At 42.6% G+C, this 18,280-nt stretch overlaps 1 protein-coding gene across 7 annotated transcripts in view; it reads left to right on the top strand.

Annotated features, from left to right (window-relative positions):
- Positions 1 to 18,280, top strand: part of PAQR9 (progestin and adipoQ receptor family member 9) — an 89,732-nt gene that overhangs the window by 55,809 nt on the left and 15,643 nt on the right. For 5 of the 7 annotated variants that reach the window (XM_085854343.1, XM_085854342.1, XM_085854344.1 and 2 more), the window contains 2 exons: positions 12,150 to 12,267; positions 12,401 to 12,637. In XM_085854343.1, the coding sequence (XP_085710469.1) occupies positions 12,403 to 12,637 (235 nt within the window). In that variant the 5' untranslated portion in view covers positions 12,150 to 12,267; positions 12,401 to 12,402. Of the gene's footprint in view, positions 1 to 11,769; positions 11,845 to 12,149; positions 12,268 to 12,400; positions 12,638 to 18,280 lie in introns of those variants that run through there. The other 2 variants (XM_085854345.1, XM_085854346.1) reach the window with 2 other exon arrangements.

Raw genomic sequence — 18,280 nt, 5'->3', positions numbered from 1 at the left:
GATTAAGTGATTATCATAAAAGTTTTAATATTAAAGGCAAATCAACAGAAAAGTTATTAACAACATTCTATGATAAAGAGGGATATGTTTTGCATCAGAGAAGCTTGAAACAGTTTTTGAGAGAAGGATTGAGAGTAGCTAATATTCATAGAGTTTTAAAAGTTAAACAAAGTCCTTGGATGAAAAAGTATATTAAATTCAATACAGACATGAGAACAAATACAAAAGTAAAATTTGAAGGGGAATTCTATAAATTGATGAATAATGCTGTCTTTGGAAAGACAATGGAGAATGTAAGAAACAGGCAAAACATTAGATTTGCAACATCTTGGAAAGAAGCTTCCAGATTGATAAATAAACCAAGTTTTAAGAGAGAAGAGGTTTTTTCAGAGAACTTTTCTGCTTTTCATATGGAAAAGGAAAGTATTGTAATGGATAAACCAATTTATATTGGAACAGCAGTTCTGAATTTATCAAAGATATTGATGTCTGATTATTTGTATAATGGCTTAAAGAAAGAGTATGGTGAAAATGTTAAATTGTTGTATCTGGACACTGATAGTTTTATCCGAGATATAAAAACTGATGATGTTTGTAAAGATATGAAGAAAAATATTGGAGTATATGATACAAGCAATTTTAGTAAAAAGAGTGAGTTATTTTCAAAAAAGAATGAAAAGGTTATTGGTAAGTTTAAGGATGAGTTGGGTGGAAAAGTAATGAGTGAGTTTATTGGATTGAGAGCAAAGGCATATGCTTATAAGTATGGTGATCAGATTGATAAGAGGTTAAAGGGAATAAAGAAATATGTAATAAAGAAATCAATAACTTTTAGAAATTATTATAATTGTTTGATGAATAAGAAAGAAGAATATTGGAAAATGAATACAATAAGAAGTTATAAACATAAGATATATAGTGAAGAAGTAAATAAAAAGGCATTCGGAGCCTTTGATGATAAGAGATTTATTTTAGATAATGGAATAGATTGTGTTCCATATGGATATTGTATGATAGAGTGTATAGAATTGATTATGTTTTAACGATGGGAAGATGGGTTAGGGTTTTTAAGGGCTACTGCCGCATTTTTTCACAATATATAAATGGTCAAACCAAGTATTAATCAAATGAAAGAGTGGAGAAAATCTCAGTCTTGGTATATACAGAAAACATATATATATAAATATATATATATATATATATATATATATATATATATATATATATATATATACATATATATATACATATATATATATATATATATACATATATATATATATATATACATATATACATATATATATATATATATATATACATATATATATATATACATATATATATATATATATACATATATATATATATATATATATATATATATATATATATATATACATATATATATATATACATATATATATATATATATATATATATATATATATATATACATATATATATACATATATATACATATATATATATATATACATATATATATATATATATATATATATATATATATATATATATATATATATACATATATATATATATGTATATATATATATATGTATATATGTATATATATATATATATATATATATATATATATATATATATATATAATACAGTAGACTAGGCGTAAGTCGTCACCATCGGGACCGAGAAAAAAGTGACGACTTAGAAATGTGACGATTTCCGCGTATGCGAACATTCATGATGGCTGTGGGGTGAAGGATGAAGTCGCGCGTGGCCTGGACACGTATGTGTGAGAGCCGGCTATTGTACCAAAAGGAAAACACAATCCTCGGGGCATAGGTGGGGGTTCATTGGTGAGTTGGAAAGTGGTCAAGCAAAGATGGAATTCATGAATCAGTTTATCAAAAGTAAAGATAATGAACAACTGTAAGACAACAACTTCGCCTGCTTCTCACCATGATGGGATTGACCAACGAACCCCAGAGACTTTTCTGGCAGCATCTGCCAGAAAAGCACAGTCTCATCGGCATTGTACACATCCCGAGGCTGATACCTTTCCAAGATGTCTTTCAATTTGCCATCCTTCCAGTGGTGCACCACTGCCGAATCCACGCTGCCTGATTCGCCGCACTTCTTGACCTTGCCGATTCCCCACCTCACTTTGAATCTGTCTATCCAGTGCATCGGCAAGGTCTCGGCATCATCATGCCCGAGGTCCGCAGCGAATTTACGTGCCTTCAGCAGCAATATTTCACCGTCCAACCGACTATTTGGCTGAGCCGACATCTGCCGAAACCAGATGATGAGCGTGTCATCGACATCTTCAAAGGACACACATCTCACGCATTTCACACTTACCACTGGCCTCGCGATCTTCTCCACTTGTCCAAACATCGTGCCCTTATTCTTCAAGATATCGTTCAATGTCTGCTGTTTGATGTCCAACTTCTCAGCTATGGCTGTTTTCTTCATTAGTGGGTTTGCCTCGCAAAACTGGATAATGCCGTATTTTTCTTGGTAGGTTTTAGTTGTAAGCTTACGCTTAGTCGCCATTGTCCTGCCTGCAGTGCGATCAACGTCTGTTCGCAGTTATAAATAGCCTATCACTGGCGGTGTAAACCAATGAGCGAGCATCACGATTCCATGAAATCGGGATTCTCACGAGGCAGCAGTTCCATGTGACGAGTTAGGAGTGGTAATTTACTGGAGTTTCCATTACGCGGGAACGGACAACATCTGACGACTTAGACGAAGTGACGACTTACAGAGGGATGACCCTTTATTCATAGGGACTTAACATGAGATAAATTCGGGACTTTTTGACGCTGCCGACTTAGGCAAAGTAACGAGTTACACGCTGCCGACTTACGTCGAGTCGACTTTATATCATTTGAAGCTTTTGTTTGTTTGTTTGTCTGCACGTGTTAATCTCCTGAACGGTGAAAGACAGGAGAAAACCTTTGATACAAAAAATGTCGGGATGAGCCCCAGGAAGGTTATAGGCTAGGTGGCGAGGCCCATCAGCCGAGGGGGGGGGGTTCCCCCTCACAAACCCCCTAAGCTTCTGACTGCCGTGGCCCAATAGGGAACTGATATATACAGAAGATTAATTTCATTCAAAAATAACCCGGGCAATGCGGGGTGCATTCACCTAGTTATACATCGTGAAGTGAAAGCTGATTGCTCCATCCAATTACGGGTTAGAGTCGTGATTGAGTCTTGGTATAAATATGCATGTACAGTATACATGAAAGTCTGCACCCCCTTTCAAAATTTTCACCTTTTGTTGCCTTATAGCCTGGAAGTAAATTCCATTAAATCAGGTTTTCCCAACTTTATTTACACATCGTAACCCACAACTTCCAAGTGAAAAAAAAAATCCACAAACTTCAGAAAATTAATTAAAAATACAAAACTAGAATATATATATATATATATATATATATATATATATATATATATATATATATATATTGTATATACACACATACATACAGAGCATGGATGAAAATCTCAGTTGATAATGTAATTGCATATCAGTTGCCAGGCTCTACATTTAATACCTTTAGGGATGAGATGCAGTGTGCAGTGCACTGCTGTGCAGTGCAGTGTCAGACTGCCGGTGTCAGGGGCATTGTTTTGTGGAGCACAAAACAATGCAATCTCCTTCAGATGGTCTGTTATGCCAGCTGTCTTGTCTGCTTGCGTTCAATTGGTGACCTCATTTTGGTTATTTTGTTATGCAAGAGAAAGCCTTTTATCGTCGAGCTGGTATCCTGACTGATCTCTACGTTTGGACTATGGTGCAGTAATTAGTCTTTATTTTGATTTCCTGTATGATCGAGTTTAACCTAAGGATGTGTCGGATCAGATGATGAATGAAAATTATTCTGCTTCATAGAATAGGTCCATGGTACAGTACTCGATGGTTATTCCAAACAGAATTTGGCCATAAATGTGTGAGGTTAGTTCAAGGTTGACGTGGACTTTTCAAAACTAGAAATTACAATGTATTGTTGCGAATTCGCGCCCGCCGGTGTGCGGATGGCAACGTGACTCAAATCGCGGCACGTCGCCCACCGGACGGACAATTCAGTCGTGACCCTCTCGGACCAATGCCGGGAGCAAGTCACGGGTGGGGGTTTAACCTCACCACGATCGTGCCAATTGCCCACCCGCGCAGGATAGGGTTTGTCGCCAAATTCAATCGACCTAAGTACCTGCGCGAATGGTCGACCGGGCGATCGCACCATGCCACAGGCTGACTCCCGACACGAACGGCTTAAGCGGTCCGTTCCATGCTACAGTGATAACCGAGCGGTGTTATCGTCGGCCTCGACGGTTCCGATTAATTTTCGGGCGTATTAAGCCCAGTACGAACCCTTTACGTGAAGTAGGATGGAGGGTCAATTAAAAGGAAGGAGATGAAGCGAAACGGGAAAACAGTTCACATAATGCACATTTATTACGCAACACACGGAAAGCACACATATACAGCCAAACAGTCAAAATGCACATATAGCAGTTAAAACAAAAGAAACAATGACGCATAGTTACTACCGAATACGCGTACACACGGCAACACTTATACAGTTCTACTTTACAGACAGCGCCAACACACATTTACTCAAAAGCAAAGGAAAGAAGCCACCGTCATAGACAAGGGGGCAGACAGGTCTGGAGGCCAATATGTGCGTGTGACCTGGAGGAGCGGCCAGGTCCGCGATACCGGGGGGGCGGGGGGGGTCCTACCCGCGTCCTCGTGACGCGTTGGCGGACGAGCCACAGATGTGGCCGTGTGGCTGTGCCCCGACTCCGTGCTCCTTGGCGGGTTTCGTTGGCACGACGTTTGGAGTGGGGTGGGAACGGGGCCCCCTTTTTGCACTATCTCAGCGTGGGGGAAAGGGGGAATTGTTGATACCCTGGGGGAGGAGAATGGCTGGCTGGCTTGGGTCCTGTGACGAGCGATCTCACACCGTGACCTCGTCGCCGACCGCCGTCCTTCTCGCCTCGGACCCGAGCTCCTTTGCCTCTTCCTGCAATTGTCCTCAGCCGACTGCAGAACCCAAATTGCTGCCACACCCATGACTCGACTCACTCTGCCCTGCCGACACACACTGCTACTGCCACACTCTGCCACGATTCACCTTGCGCTCGCCGTTTTATAGGCCAGCTGGAGCAAACAATATGCAAATATCCGGATCAGGATGACCTCGGGGGCGGAGCCACGCTCGCCAATTGGACGGAGGAAAAGTGGGCGTGAACCTCCCCTGATCCTAGAATTTGCATATATCGATTTCACACAGATGCGCCTGGAGGCGGGGCCAAGCCGCTCCGCGCTTGCTAATTGGACCGAGCAAAAGTGGGCGTGTAGCGTTCTTGATCCGAATTCTCCTTCGGAAAGGCCGCTATTTGCGCTAGCGACTCGGTGCGTATCGCTGAACAAGCCCGAGACAGCCCGATGCTCAGTGTTCACAGGTGGTCCGGGAATGGCCATAGAAGGAGAGAGGTGAGGGTGGTGGATGGTTTATCGGTGGTGGTTTGATGGTTGTGGTGCCGTTTGGGAATGACGGTGATGTGATGTTTGCGGGATTGAGTTGTGAAGGTAAAGGTCATGGCTGTTGGCGTTGTTGTTGGAGCGTGGTTGCAGTTGGTGACGATGGCTGGCATGGTGGTTAAGGTGGTTGTTGTGTGATGGCGGTTGAGACGTGGTTGGTTCAAAATAAAGATAGAACAGAAAAACGGCTATCTCAAAGCGACGCAACCCGAATGAATCACATAAATTCCTTCTAGACAACGGATTTGGGGCTAACTACACATGTACTTACAGAGATATCTCACCTACGGGCCCTTCATGGTGTAATGCAAATTTCCACAGCCGTAACAGTATACAGTACAGGGAAGTTGAAGAGAATTCAGCTTTTTCTCAAGTTTTTGGAGGAATTCCCACAACTACATGTACACACTTGCCCCGTTGAGTTGGTCGCGCCTTCATTCGATCTGGGTAGAAATATTTGGAACGGGTGTGGAGACATTTCAAGACACATAGTGATGCCATCCAAATGTCCTTTGAGTGCTCCAATAAGATTATAAAATGCTGACAACTCATTGACTGTACAGGGAATGGTTTGGTACTTATCATCCCATCCTTGCTACAGTAGTCATGGACTGTGTGGGGGGTTGACATAGGAGTAATTTGGTCCTTACCCACCCTTTTTGGCTCGTGTAGTTGTGGTCACCTTTTCCACCTGAGGGACGAGCATTATCATGCAGTAAAGTCACGTCCTGAGACACCTAACCTGCCTGTTTATAAATTACTTGTCTCACTTTATTGCATCTTAAACAAGTCACTGTAGTATTGTGTAATTATAGTTTTCCTTACGTGCAACAAATTAATGCAAATGAGTTAAACCACCAATCTCCCAAAGCATGAGTGTCATGAGCAAGGTGAGAGGCAGGAGTGCCAGCCCAGTGGGTAGAGCAGTACTCAATCAAGCTGAGGAGGAAAGACTTGTAGGTGGATGAGAGTTCAGTTGTGCCAAGGAAAGACTTTGCATGATGGAGGATGTCCATTTGCGGAATAGCTTTGGAGGCCAACTTTGAAATGTGGTTTTCCCAAGAAATATCATGGCTGATAATGAGGCCCAAAATTGAGTGACTGAACTTCAAGAGGATTGTGAAGTTGTAGGAGCTATATTTCAATGGCCACAAGAGTTGCGTTTTGATCAAATGTGAGGTCCTTTTGGCACTCACCTTACAGTCACCGAATTAAACTTCAAATGGGAATGAACAAGTTCCACATATACAACGCTGGAATCCAATTCTTCTGCATTTTCACATTTTATAATCCGGCAATACTCCAAGATTGTCCGTTCAACACGTTTGATGTTCACCCAAGTGACAACAGTTGGTTGCTCGGATGGGAATGCTCGAGATCGCTCAACAATTCACAGCCATTTTTGAACTTGTTGCACATTTAAACACAACCACATGAAAAACGTGTGTAGTGTTACCAAATTGCAATGTCCTGTGAAATTGAGTCACTTTGTTGTTTTCATGAAACACCTCTGCTCTGCAGCACAAGTGATTCTGTGGTCCTCCATGTTGGTTTTACCCAGATTGCTTTGCTCATCAATTTCTGTGCAACTTGCCCGGGATAGACGATATTTTGTTCTTTCATAGCCACAATTATTCCCACCTTCTCGTGGGGTCGGCCATGGTAAGTTTGGCCCAAGTCTTTCACGAAATGGCTGGCCTAGTGACAAAATAGGTTGGAGCAGGAATTTGCAATTTGTTCAGGCTGCCGGCGATAACTCGTCTACTCTTTGTGAAAGACACCGTGGGGATCTTAAACGTCCACCAACTCATGCCGGCAGATGGGATTCCCAGTTTAACGTCCATCTGATGGGTGACACACACATTGATGTCTTGCAGTAGACAATGTTATTGCACAAAATTACAGCATCACACGTTTATTTTTTCCTGTTTTTTGATGGTCGACATCAGTCTTGAAGCACCCTAGTATGTTTTATGCCATTAATACTTTTACTAGACAATGTAAGGAGTGTGGATGAAAAAGAACATGTGCTGTGTACAACATGTTATTTGATACAGCGTGTTTAACACACATTGCAGCGACCATCTGATAATTAATACTCATGTTTCTTCCAAACGACATGTATGCTTTATCGAAGACAAGAAGTTTGAGAAGCACTCGCCATACACTGTGTTCACAATTGTATTTGTAGAGCGCACACACTTGAAATAGAACACTCCAATCCCTGGCGTGTTTGGCATTCCTGTCTCAGCCCATATTTCTCTTGTTCAAATCCATTGCATTATATTGATTTCTCTATTCTTTTTAAACAAGGCTAGCAGGATGGCCTAGAGGTATGCACACTTGCCTCTCAGCTGTCTTGCCTGAGTTTGAATCCCGACCCAGCTGTAAACTGTCATCCCGGTGTTTTGCATGTATGGTGATTCAGCAATGTGTGTGCCATCCCTCGGATGGACGTAAAATTTGGCGTCCCATCTGCCAGCATTCGTTGGTGGATGTTAAACATCCCACGGTGCCCCCGAAGAGTTGGCAAGCCAGTTTCAGCACCATGAACAAGTTGCAGATTCCTGCCCTGACTTCCTGAGCCAGAGTAGTCACCCACCCAGGATCGTAGGCTAGTAAATGCTTCAGCAGCACCAACACTCTGCATCGAGCAACACCAACATGGTACATGATGATGGTTATGATTTTTTTTTTTACCAATCCCCTCAAAATTTAAATTCATGCAAAAGTGAACTGATGCCTTCTAACATCTTAGGCCTGCATCTGTCACATGCAAGTTATCATAGGTATTGAAACAGAGTTTTATTTATCATTGATCTCAGTCTCCTGGAGGAGCTTGTACATCAGTTGCATGCAGGCCAAAGACATTAGGAGACAGAATTGTACTTTTATATACATTACAAGGACGTGAGAAGGCAATGGACAAATCAACACAATATGTGGGATTTGAACATGGGATCTCCAGTGTCAGGTGCCATGCGAGTTCAAATGGGAATGGCAAATATGCCAAGCTGAAGATTTGGATCCCACGAGGTTAATAAAAACAAAATCGACTGATCTTAAGCATGGATAATCGTTCTTTGATTCCAAAAATTGGAGACATTTCCATCACGTTGCACCTTCTCAAGCCAGTGGTGGGTCATGGTTTTCTTTCCCTCAAAATTGAAGACATCGGCTCATGCCGATGTTGGGAATATGTGACAGGCTAAAATTTATTGCCAGAATTGAGGCAGAGTAACCTTAAATATCAGCAGGAAGAGCTGTTCTCGGATTATTCTCTTGTAGCTGGTTTCGTGCACCGACTGATGACATATACTTAGCTTATCTGGAATTGGAATCCTGATGTTAAATTGCGGAGGCCATGCCGATCACATGACCGGAAGTGTGTCAAAATGGCCGACTCAGTCAACGCTTGGGGGAAATCACATTAATTCCTTTAAAAATATTCTTCTCCAGACCCATCAGTCAGAATGCTACCAAATTTGGGTGACAATATTAGGACAGGGTCCTGATGTTAAATTGTGGAGCTCATGTTGATCAAGTGACCAGAAGTGTGTCAAAATGGTGGGCTTAGTCAATTTTTGGAAAAATCTTCTTCTCCAGACGCATCAGTCAAAATGCTATCAAATATGGGTTACAACATTAGGCCAGGGCTCAGATAAACTACAGGTCCAGTGATCCTACTTTTCCCATTTGATTGATGATCATCTCCTCACTGGCTACCTCTTCCTTGTCAGTTTCCTCTTCATCATTCCTGTTCGGTCTCTTCAGAGGGTATGAAGTGTGGAAGCCTATCCTGTCTATTTGCTTGCCTTTCCTCCATACCTCTGTTGTCTGTTAAACAGGAGCTGTATATTTATTATGTACACAAATAGTAGGGTTTTTTTTTTGAAACAACTCTCTCCATAAATGTGTCACAAATGTCCCTTTCCTTCCTGCCTATTTACTCCTTCCTCTCATCTTCCTCTCTCTTATCTCCCTTTCTTCACACACTCCCCTACATTATTTTCTCTCCTCCAACATCCCAAATTATTTCGGAAGAAATCTCCTCTGAAGGCCCAAAGCATCCACCTTCTTTTTTCTAGGATCACATTTTGAGGACCAAATTGTGATGATTTCATTGCATGATGAGGACCAAATATCAGCATCATGACATTTTAAAATATCAAAATATCTTATTTTTTGTTTGCAGAGTCAAAGCTTGTGGATGAGCATGCCAACAGCAGGATAGACAAACAAAAATAGAGGGAGACTTGGAGAAATAAGAGATGTGGGGAATAATGAAAGCCAGGGAAGGACACATGGGGTGAACAAAACAGATACAGCCACAAACTCTCAATCAGAAATGGAAAGAAAAACTTACTTGCAGACCACGGAGAGGGTGGCAAAACTGGAAACCTGGAACAAGATTCGCTGCAAGGGCTGGTTGATAGAGGTTCGGCCTGAGAACTGACAAGAAGAAGAAATAGTAGTAGAAAAGATCATGGTTGTGGATGGGGGACCTGAGATGGTGGTGAACAGCCATCTTGAAGCCTTGGAGGGAAGAGTGAGATTGAAGAGACTGAGGATGCAGGCCAAAGACATTTGATACCCAAGCAGGGGGAAAAAAGAGGAACAAATGAATGAGTGGAGGTGAGCAGTGAGTATGCCTGGTGTTGTTGGCTTAATTGTTAGGGTATTGGGCTTGGAATCCCAGGATCCTGAGTTCAAATCCTGCTTGGCTGTTGAATTAATACCAGGTGGGGTTAACTCTGCCTGTCATCCTTCCGAGGTTTGCAAAATGAGTGCCAGCTTGCTGGCATCCTGTGTTGAAGTGGCGACCTGTCCAGGATTGTGCCCAGTAGCCCAGGAGACTGCTTAGGCATCACCAACGCTCTGCACAGAGTATGGTCCCAATGGATGGATGGAGCAGTGAGTATGGATTTTAGGAGTTTCACCAGAAGGGGGTTTATGGTGGACCATGTGTGCCCTGCAGAAACCCGAGTGGGACAGAGTGCAGAAAGGGCAGAAGGTGCAACACCAGAAAGGAGGTGGCAAAAGAGACTCATGGTGGAATATTACAATAATGTTGAAGGCCTTGGTTTCCACAGCATCAAGCTGAGTAAGATGTGAAGCAGAGGGGGGAAGCCAGCCCAGAGGTGGAGAGGGGAAGCCAGCCCAGAGGGGAGAGCAGTAACCCATCAAACTGTGGACAAAGGCCTTGTTGGTGTATAAAAGTACAGGCAGGTGTACATGTACCAAGGATAGACTTTGCATGATGGAGGATGCCCAGTTGTCGGCTGGCTTTCGAGGCCAACTTAGAAGTATTGGTTCACGAGTCAGTAAGTGACCACTATATTCGTTATGGGTGTGTCTGTCTGTCTGTCTGTCTGTCTGTCTGTCTGTCTGTCCTGAGCATAGCTCCGTGGGTTTTGATCCGATCCTGATAAAATTTTGATGGGAGGTTTATATCATGATCTAGTTGTGTTTTCCAGAGAATGAGCATGCTGCGCCTATTATGGGCGGAGCCACGCCCAAAAAACATGTCTTTAGGGGGTAGCCGGTTTCAAGTTACATCTTCTCCTAGGGGGTTTGTCGAATCTGGCAGTGGTTTCAGTATTTGGTTAGCCCAATGGCACCTGCATAGGCCCACGGAGCTCGATTTTTCATTTTCGTCCCAAGGTCAAGGTCACAAGGTCACGAACTTAGAAAATGTCAAAAAATCAATAAATTGGGCATCGAGTTCCTAGGGTTTTCAACTGTTTTGAATGAAAGTTGGTATGCAAGTAGTGCTCTTCGAGTACTACAACTTTCATCATTTACGTTTTTCCCGATTCCCGCCAGTTTGCCCGTGGCGTCCCCTCGAAGGTCAAAAAATAAAAAAAGGCGAACCGTGTACATTGCTCGTGAACCATCACCGTCTCCAGACTTGTCAATTTTTATGATCAAAAATAGAAAGTCGAATGATATGAAACTTCAAGTATAAAGATGATGAGAAGACAAGCAAAGTCGTTACACTTTTTCATCTGAACTATATAGTCCTGCATGTGTGGTTCTCATGTACTCGCACAGGTTGCTGCTTTGAGATTGCATTGTTTTCATCTGTTTTTTTAGTTCTAACCCTCACCATTGTGTTTCCCTCTTTGATCTTTGTATCGAGTTTGCTTTGTATAAACATTGAAAATTTACTCCCCTATTCTCTCCCCCTACCCCTCCCTGGCACCCACCCCACCCTCCCCCAGCCATTGTGGGATTCAATCCTTCCTCTTTCCTCCCTTTATCTAGTGCAACACACTTCCCTTCATTGCTGCAAGTCGGTACATCTTTGAGCATATTTTATTTTGAATATTACAGTTTCTCGGCATTATTTACATTTCTGGACTTTATGAAGGGTTTTGTTTCGGGCATAGTTAGTATTTGTCTTTGTCTTAGTGTTTTGAGTTTAACAAAGCAGCTCTACAGTGCTGTGCTTGGTTTGTTGAAAACCTCATGACCCGATGCATAGATGTCTCAACAGGGACAATAACTAAATAAATAGTTCAATTTTGGAGATTTCATTGTGCAGCTTATTGGTTTACTTTATTTGGAAAAGATACCACATTGTTTGATTGGTGCTTCACAGGCAAGGCGCAACATCACACAGTGCACCGTCCTATGGATATACCTTAAGCTGAGTGTCCCAACCGCTAGCATTACCTGTTGGACGTGACAGATCCCAAGGAGCCTTTTGTGAAGCATAGGTGAGTTATCGTCGGCACCCAGCAACAAATTACAAACTCCTTTTTAGGAGGTCAAAGTCGGAATTAACTTGTTGCAATTCATTAACTTATAAAAATTATGAATTTAATTATATCAACTTTAATCCTCCTCCAGATATGGCCACTTTACGGCGTCATCGCTCTGAGCTGCTTCTCTCCAAGGAGATTCCATTTGGTGCAACAGAATATTTCATCACATCTGGATACAGAGCGCTTGGTTCGTCACCACGTGACTGCCTCCGTTCAGCTTTCATGTTCACTAATGAAACTTTGAACTTTTGGACGCACTTTGGACCCTTGCTCTTCTGTCTCGCCAAGTTTGCATCTCTTCTCAGCACACATGGTGGCCATGGTGAGATGGATATGATCCAGAATCTGCACTATACCCCCCGTAACAAAGTTTATGAACAGAGAATTTGATTGTTTGTGTCGATTACAGAACTCATTCCCGACAAAAAGACAACAAACCTTTGGTAGACATTTCAGGATGTCAAAAAAAACAAAACAAGATTACAGATTTTTATTACATAGGGGCTGGCAGGATTGGCTGAGAGGTACAGACCCTCATCTTTAAGCTGTCTAGCCTCGGTTCAAATCCCAACCCTGGTGTTTAGTAGGTCCGGTGAGGCATCGATGTGTTTGCCTTCTCTCATAAACTGGACGTCCCGTCTGCCGGCATTAGTTGGTGGACGTTAAAGATCCCACAGTATCCTTCATAAAGAGTAAGCAAGCCATTACCAGCCTCATGAACAAATTCCAAATTCCTGCCCTAACCTTAGTTGAATGTCAAGCCTGGACAGCCAGTTCGTTAAAGACTTGAGGGTCAAGCTCCCACAGCCAACCTCACAAAAACATGGGAATAATTGTATGGCCATTAAAGATAAAGAAACATAAATTATTGGATAGTTCTTAGCAACTTTCTTTTATAATATGGCAATCACACATAAAATAGTGAATTAAAGGAACACTTGCACTGGTAAAACCAATGTATGCCAACAATATACAGAATATAAATTTAGTACAACATATCAGCAAATAGTTCCGTGTATATCCATTTGGGGGAATTTTTTCTGAATTCATTATGGATGATATTACACACACCACAGCAAACTCTTTCGTCACAGTAAAATTTCAAGAAGAATTGCGACATTCTGTTTCGCACTTGCCAAAAACTGGGTTTGTCACCCCGAATATTTTACATTTGCATCTCCTTGTTTTGCAAGTGTGGCACCCGCGCACAGTTATCAATTCATCCGGCAACTGTCTGTGACATTTACATGGTCATAAAAGTCCATCCACTTCATCCCATTTGTAGTATTGTAGCCACTAGCAAGTTACCTGTGCCCGCACGGGACTCCAAATGGGGAGGGATAGAAGCGGCAAAAATGCAAATGGCCTCTTCTGCCATCGAGCCGGCAAGCTGGGAGCAACAATTCACATTTATTGTCACATCTGATGCAATTTAAATTCTCAAACGGTGGTGAGATGCTCCATTTGGAATTGTTTTTTCGAAATACGCATGTAGCTTTTTGATGCCTGGGGTCCGTAATAAAAATATGTATTGGTATCAAAGCCAGTAACCAATTGCAAATTAATAGGAGGATTATGTAAGAGAGTAAGTGCATCCCTCGAAACAAAGAATATTCAGCGTATACGTCCTCTGACCGAGCTTGATGTTGGTGGCAGTTCAACAAGAGATTTGTTTAACCTTGGATGATAAATATATCACAGCCTGTCAAAAATGACTAAACTCTTACCAGATTTTTTTCAACATTATCGATGTCTAGCTCTTGGAGGGTGTCTGTCTCTCCAAATTCTGGAGGGAAGTTTCCTGGTTCTGCTTTCGATACTGGAAGTTTGGTTCCAATTTTGCTTAAAACCTCATTTCCACTAAAACATTGCAGAATGTAGGTCGGAGTTTTGTCAGCAGATGGTGCAAAGGAATTAAGCGATGTTTGTTCCAAATACCAAACCAAATGCAAAGCTCTTTAAAGCCTTTGACTTCGAAGATGGATGCATGTCTCAGCATTGAAACCGCTACGTCTATCATTGTCCAGAATAACAGCACGATGGGGCCCATTCTCGATTACCCAGTTAACACGGGGGTACAAGCCGATGGTCATCTTCCTCATTTGTACTATTGAGCTTTTCAACTACAGTTGCATCATCAATTGAGTGCAGCACTGCAGGAATAATCTCCTCATTCACGACAATCCCATTTGCAATGACATACTTTTGGCTGAACAGATTGCAAACATGCCAGTTTTTAGGCAAGTAGCTGTAAGTTGGTTTTGTTCATTGATGATGTCCAGAACTTGTTCATTTGAACACGGATTGGCACATCAGGATCAATGTTTGTTAACTCGACACTTCCGGTGTTTGAAGCTCTTCAGAGTCTTTCTGATTCCTTTACAGATGAGTCAGTGTATTTATCGAAGACTATGTGCAACTCCTGCACAGTACAAACTGCTCGTGCATTTTGTATGGCATTTGCAATGGCTTTACCAAAGCTATTTTGAGATGACATATATATCCATAATATGTAGCTACACCATTCAAATTTTGACATGAAATTGAGGAATAATGAAATTGTGGACTGTGAAACTTGCTCAAATACACATTCTTCTTCAGTGAGTTTTGGCTCAAGTTCAGCACTTAGTGTATGCTTAACTGGTAGAGTAGTAACACCACCTTCAAGCATTGGGTTTATTGGCAACAGGTCGTCAACCAAAAATGTCCCTTTTTTTGCATACAAGGTCAAGGTTCGTGGAATAGGTAAAACATAAAATGAATCAGGATGTAACAGTGGAGAGAGAAAGGGGGGTGGGGGGAGGGGTCAGTAATAGGCAAGGTTGAAGGATAAAATAGAAGGAGACTTGGCCAAATAAGGGGTGTCGGGTGGAATGGTGAATGCACAAGGTGGACAAGATGGATGCAGTAATAAACTCTCAGTAAAGATATAAACTGAAAACTTGGAAGAAGATTGTCTTGGGTTTTGAGGGGTGGGAGTGTTAACAGGGATCGACAAGATCCTGGTTTTGGATGGGTGAGGATCTGAGATGGTGGTGAACAGCTGTCTTGAAGATCTGAAGGGAAGAATGAGATTGAAGAGCATGTGGAAGTTGGGTTCACAAGTGGGAAAAAATAGGAGCAAATTAATGGAGGTGAGAGCCTGGTGTTGGCGCAGTGGTTAGGGCAGCGGCTTGGGATCCAAAAGGTCCTGAGTTCAAGCCCCGTTGGGCCACTGAATTAATACACCAGGGGGTTCACTCAGCCTGTCATCCTTCCAAGGTCGGCGAAATGAGTACCAGTATACTGGGCCGGTGTATACCCTGGTTAAAATAGGTGTACCATATCCCTGTGTCGTAAGAGGCGACCAGGGTTACGTCAGGAAGGGCATCTGGCGTAAAACATGTGCCAAATCACGATGCGGATCATACGGATGATCCGCTGTGGCGACCCCGAACGGGAGCAGCCGAAAGAAGAAGAAGAAGAAATTAGTGGAGGTGAGCATTGATCCTGGATTTACGTAGTTTCACCAGTAGCGTGTTGATGGCAGACTGAGTGCTCACTACAGGAGTAGGGAATGGGGATTGGGGGAAGGGGGGAGAGACTAGCTTTGGAGGCCAATGTTGAAATGTGGTTTGCTCAAGAAAGATTATAGCTGATTGTGAGACCCAGGAGTTTGAGTGAATGAACTTTCTCAAGAGGATTGTTGAGAAATTAGATAAGAGGATTTGCCAGACAGTCCTTTCATAAAGAGAGTGTGAGATTTGTCTAGATTAAGACATATTCCAAATGTGTGACCAGCTTGTGATTTTTGTCAAGGTTTGAAAAGAGAAAGAGGATACTGCTTACCCATCTGAAGGATGAGGGATGTCATGGCAAAGAAGAGAGTCGTCAGCAAATAAATACAGGGGATTTTCCAGAGTCAGAGATGATGCACCCAGAACGCTGCCTTGAGGGACTCCAGCCTTAACATGGAGCGGAGATAAAAGGATTCCATTGAGTGCCACATGTTGGCTACGAGAGCAGAGGAAGTCTGTACGCCACGTGTGGAGTTGACCTTGGATGGCATAGGTTGAGAGTTTGGAGAGTAATATGGGATGCCAGACTGTATAGAAAGCTCGAGATATGTGTAAGAAAAACAGCACTGATCTCAGGTCTAACATTGAGGGCCGCCATCCATTGTTGGAAGAGTACATGCAGCATGTCCAAGGTGGAGTGACCTGGTCCGAAACCAAATTGGTGATCTGAGAGGAAAGTTGTTGGACAAAAGAAAGGTTTTCATATCAACTGTGATAATGGATTCGATGACCTTGCTGACGATTGGAAGTACGCTGATAGATCTGTAGTTAAGGGGATCCGTTTTTGCACCTTTTTGTGTCATGCAGTGATGTTGGCTGATTTTCAAGCAGATGGAAGATGACCGAGGGCAAATGATGGGGTGAAAAGAGCAGAAAGAGGATGTGCAAGAGCAGCAGAGCGGGTTTTAGGACATGCGAGCTGATGTTGTCCGGTCCAGTTGTAAAATCAGAGTTGAGGGTTGAAAGAACCTTCTCGACCTTCTCAGGTGCAAAAGACAGGACTCCAGGAGCAGTTGTGTATCACAGGGAAGTTTGGGGACTGAGAGTGAGGGTTGAGGGACACATGATTTTGAGGCAAACACAGAATTGAGGTATTTGGCCTTCTCACAAACGGAGTCAGCTGTGGTGCCATTTTAAGTGAGGGAAGGAATGGAAGGGGAGCAAACTCCAGAGATGGACTTAAGAAGGCACCACTAGGTTTTAGGGGAGGGAGACAAGTTTGAAAGTTCATTCTCGAGGTTGAACAGATGTTGTTTTCCGACTCTCCTGAAAGTTTACACACATTTGTTGCGGACGTTTTGGAATGCATTGAGATTGCCTTGGGTCAGATTTGCCATCCAAAAAGAGAAGGCAAATCACATCCATTTTTCCTGGAATCCGTGAATTATAAAGCTGTCACCTTCATTAAAATGTCCTGCAATGATCGCGAAACACAACATGTTTCACTCTCACTTCAGACGGGTCAATGGCCACTCAGTTCATTTACCGCCTCTCATCCAGACAATTTTGAAAGTTCGTTCTTGAGATTGGACAGATGTTGTTTCCTGGCTCTTCTGAGGGTAGACTTTCTATACACTTGTTGTGGAATTTGTAGAATGATCTGAGGTTGACTTCGGTCGGAGTTGCCTTCCAAGGGGAGAATGCAAGTTGTTTTAAGGCAACTGCCTCACCACAGAAATCACAGTACCAAGGATGAGAGGATGGGTAAGATAACTGAAGACGAAATGGGATGAAACTGTGCATAAGGGAGAGTAAGATTCTGTGGAAGAATTCCCAAGCCGAGTTCATATCAGGGGTGGTAGATAAAGGAGGCCAGTCCTGAAGTGAGATGGTTGCTTGCAGTCCCCGCAAGTTTGTGTGAGTGAACTGCCAGGCTCGCTGGTGCTGAGGCTGTTCTCTGAGAATGGCTGGAGAGATATTGACCTACACAAGCACATGATCAGATGGACCAATTGGAGCAGAGGAAGTAAACGAGACATTGGCGGGGAAGTAAGTTGGTCATCGCCAAATCCAGAATGGAGGATTTGCCATTGGCAGAAATCCGGGTGGGAAAGTTCACAGATTGAGTCAGTCCCATGGACTCACAAAAGTCATTTGCTGAATGAAGTGCCATGACTGGTGAGAGAGGTATCAACACCCAGACAATTGCTGCTGTGACAATTGAAATCACCACATATGAGGAAGAGTGCATTGGGATTAGTTTGTGAAAAGTTGGTCCTTCTCTCTGCCAATTATTTTTCCTCTTTTTGCAATTATTGCAGCGCACTTTCCTCAGTTGAGTCCTCAGAAATGACATAAATGAAAATCATCACATTGATTTATTTTCCCAGAGAGACTTCCACATCATCGGTTCGATAACTCCAGCAATAATACGCAGGCCCGTCAGTGAACTGATATACGAGTAATGT

The sequence above is a fragment of the Eptatretus burgeri genome, chromosome 14 (genome assembly GCF_056783735.1).
Source record: "Eptatretus burgeri isolate ZD-2024b chromosome 14, Ebu_testis_v1, whole genome shotgun sequence".
Classification (NCBI taxonomy): Eukaryota; Metazoa; Chordata; class Myxini; order Myxiniformes; family Myxinidae; genus Eptatretus; species Eptatretus burgeri.
Note: the sequence above shows the minus strand (reverse complement) of the source record. Positions and strands in the feature narration are given on the sequence as shown.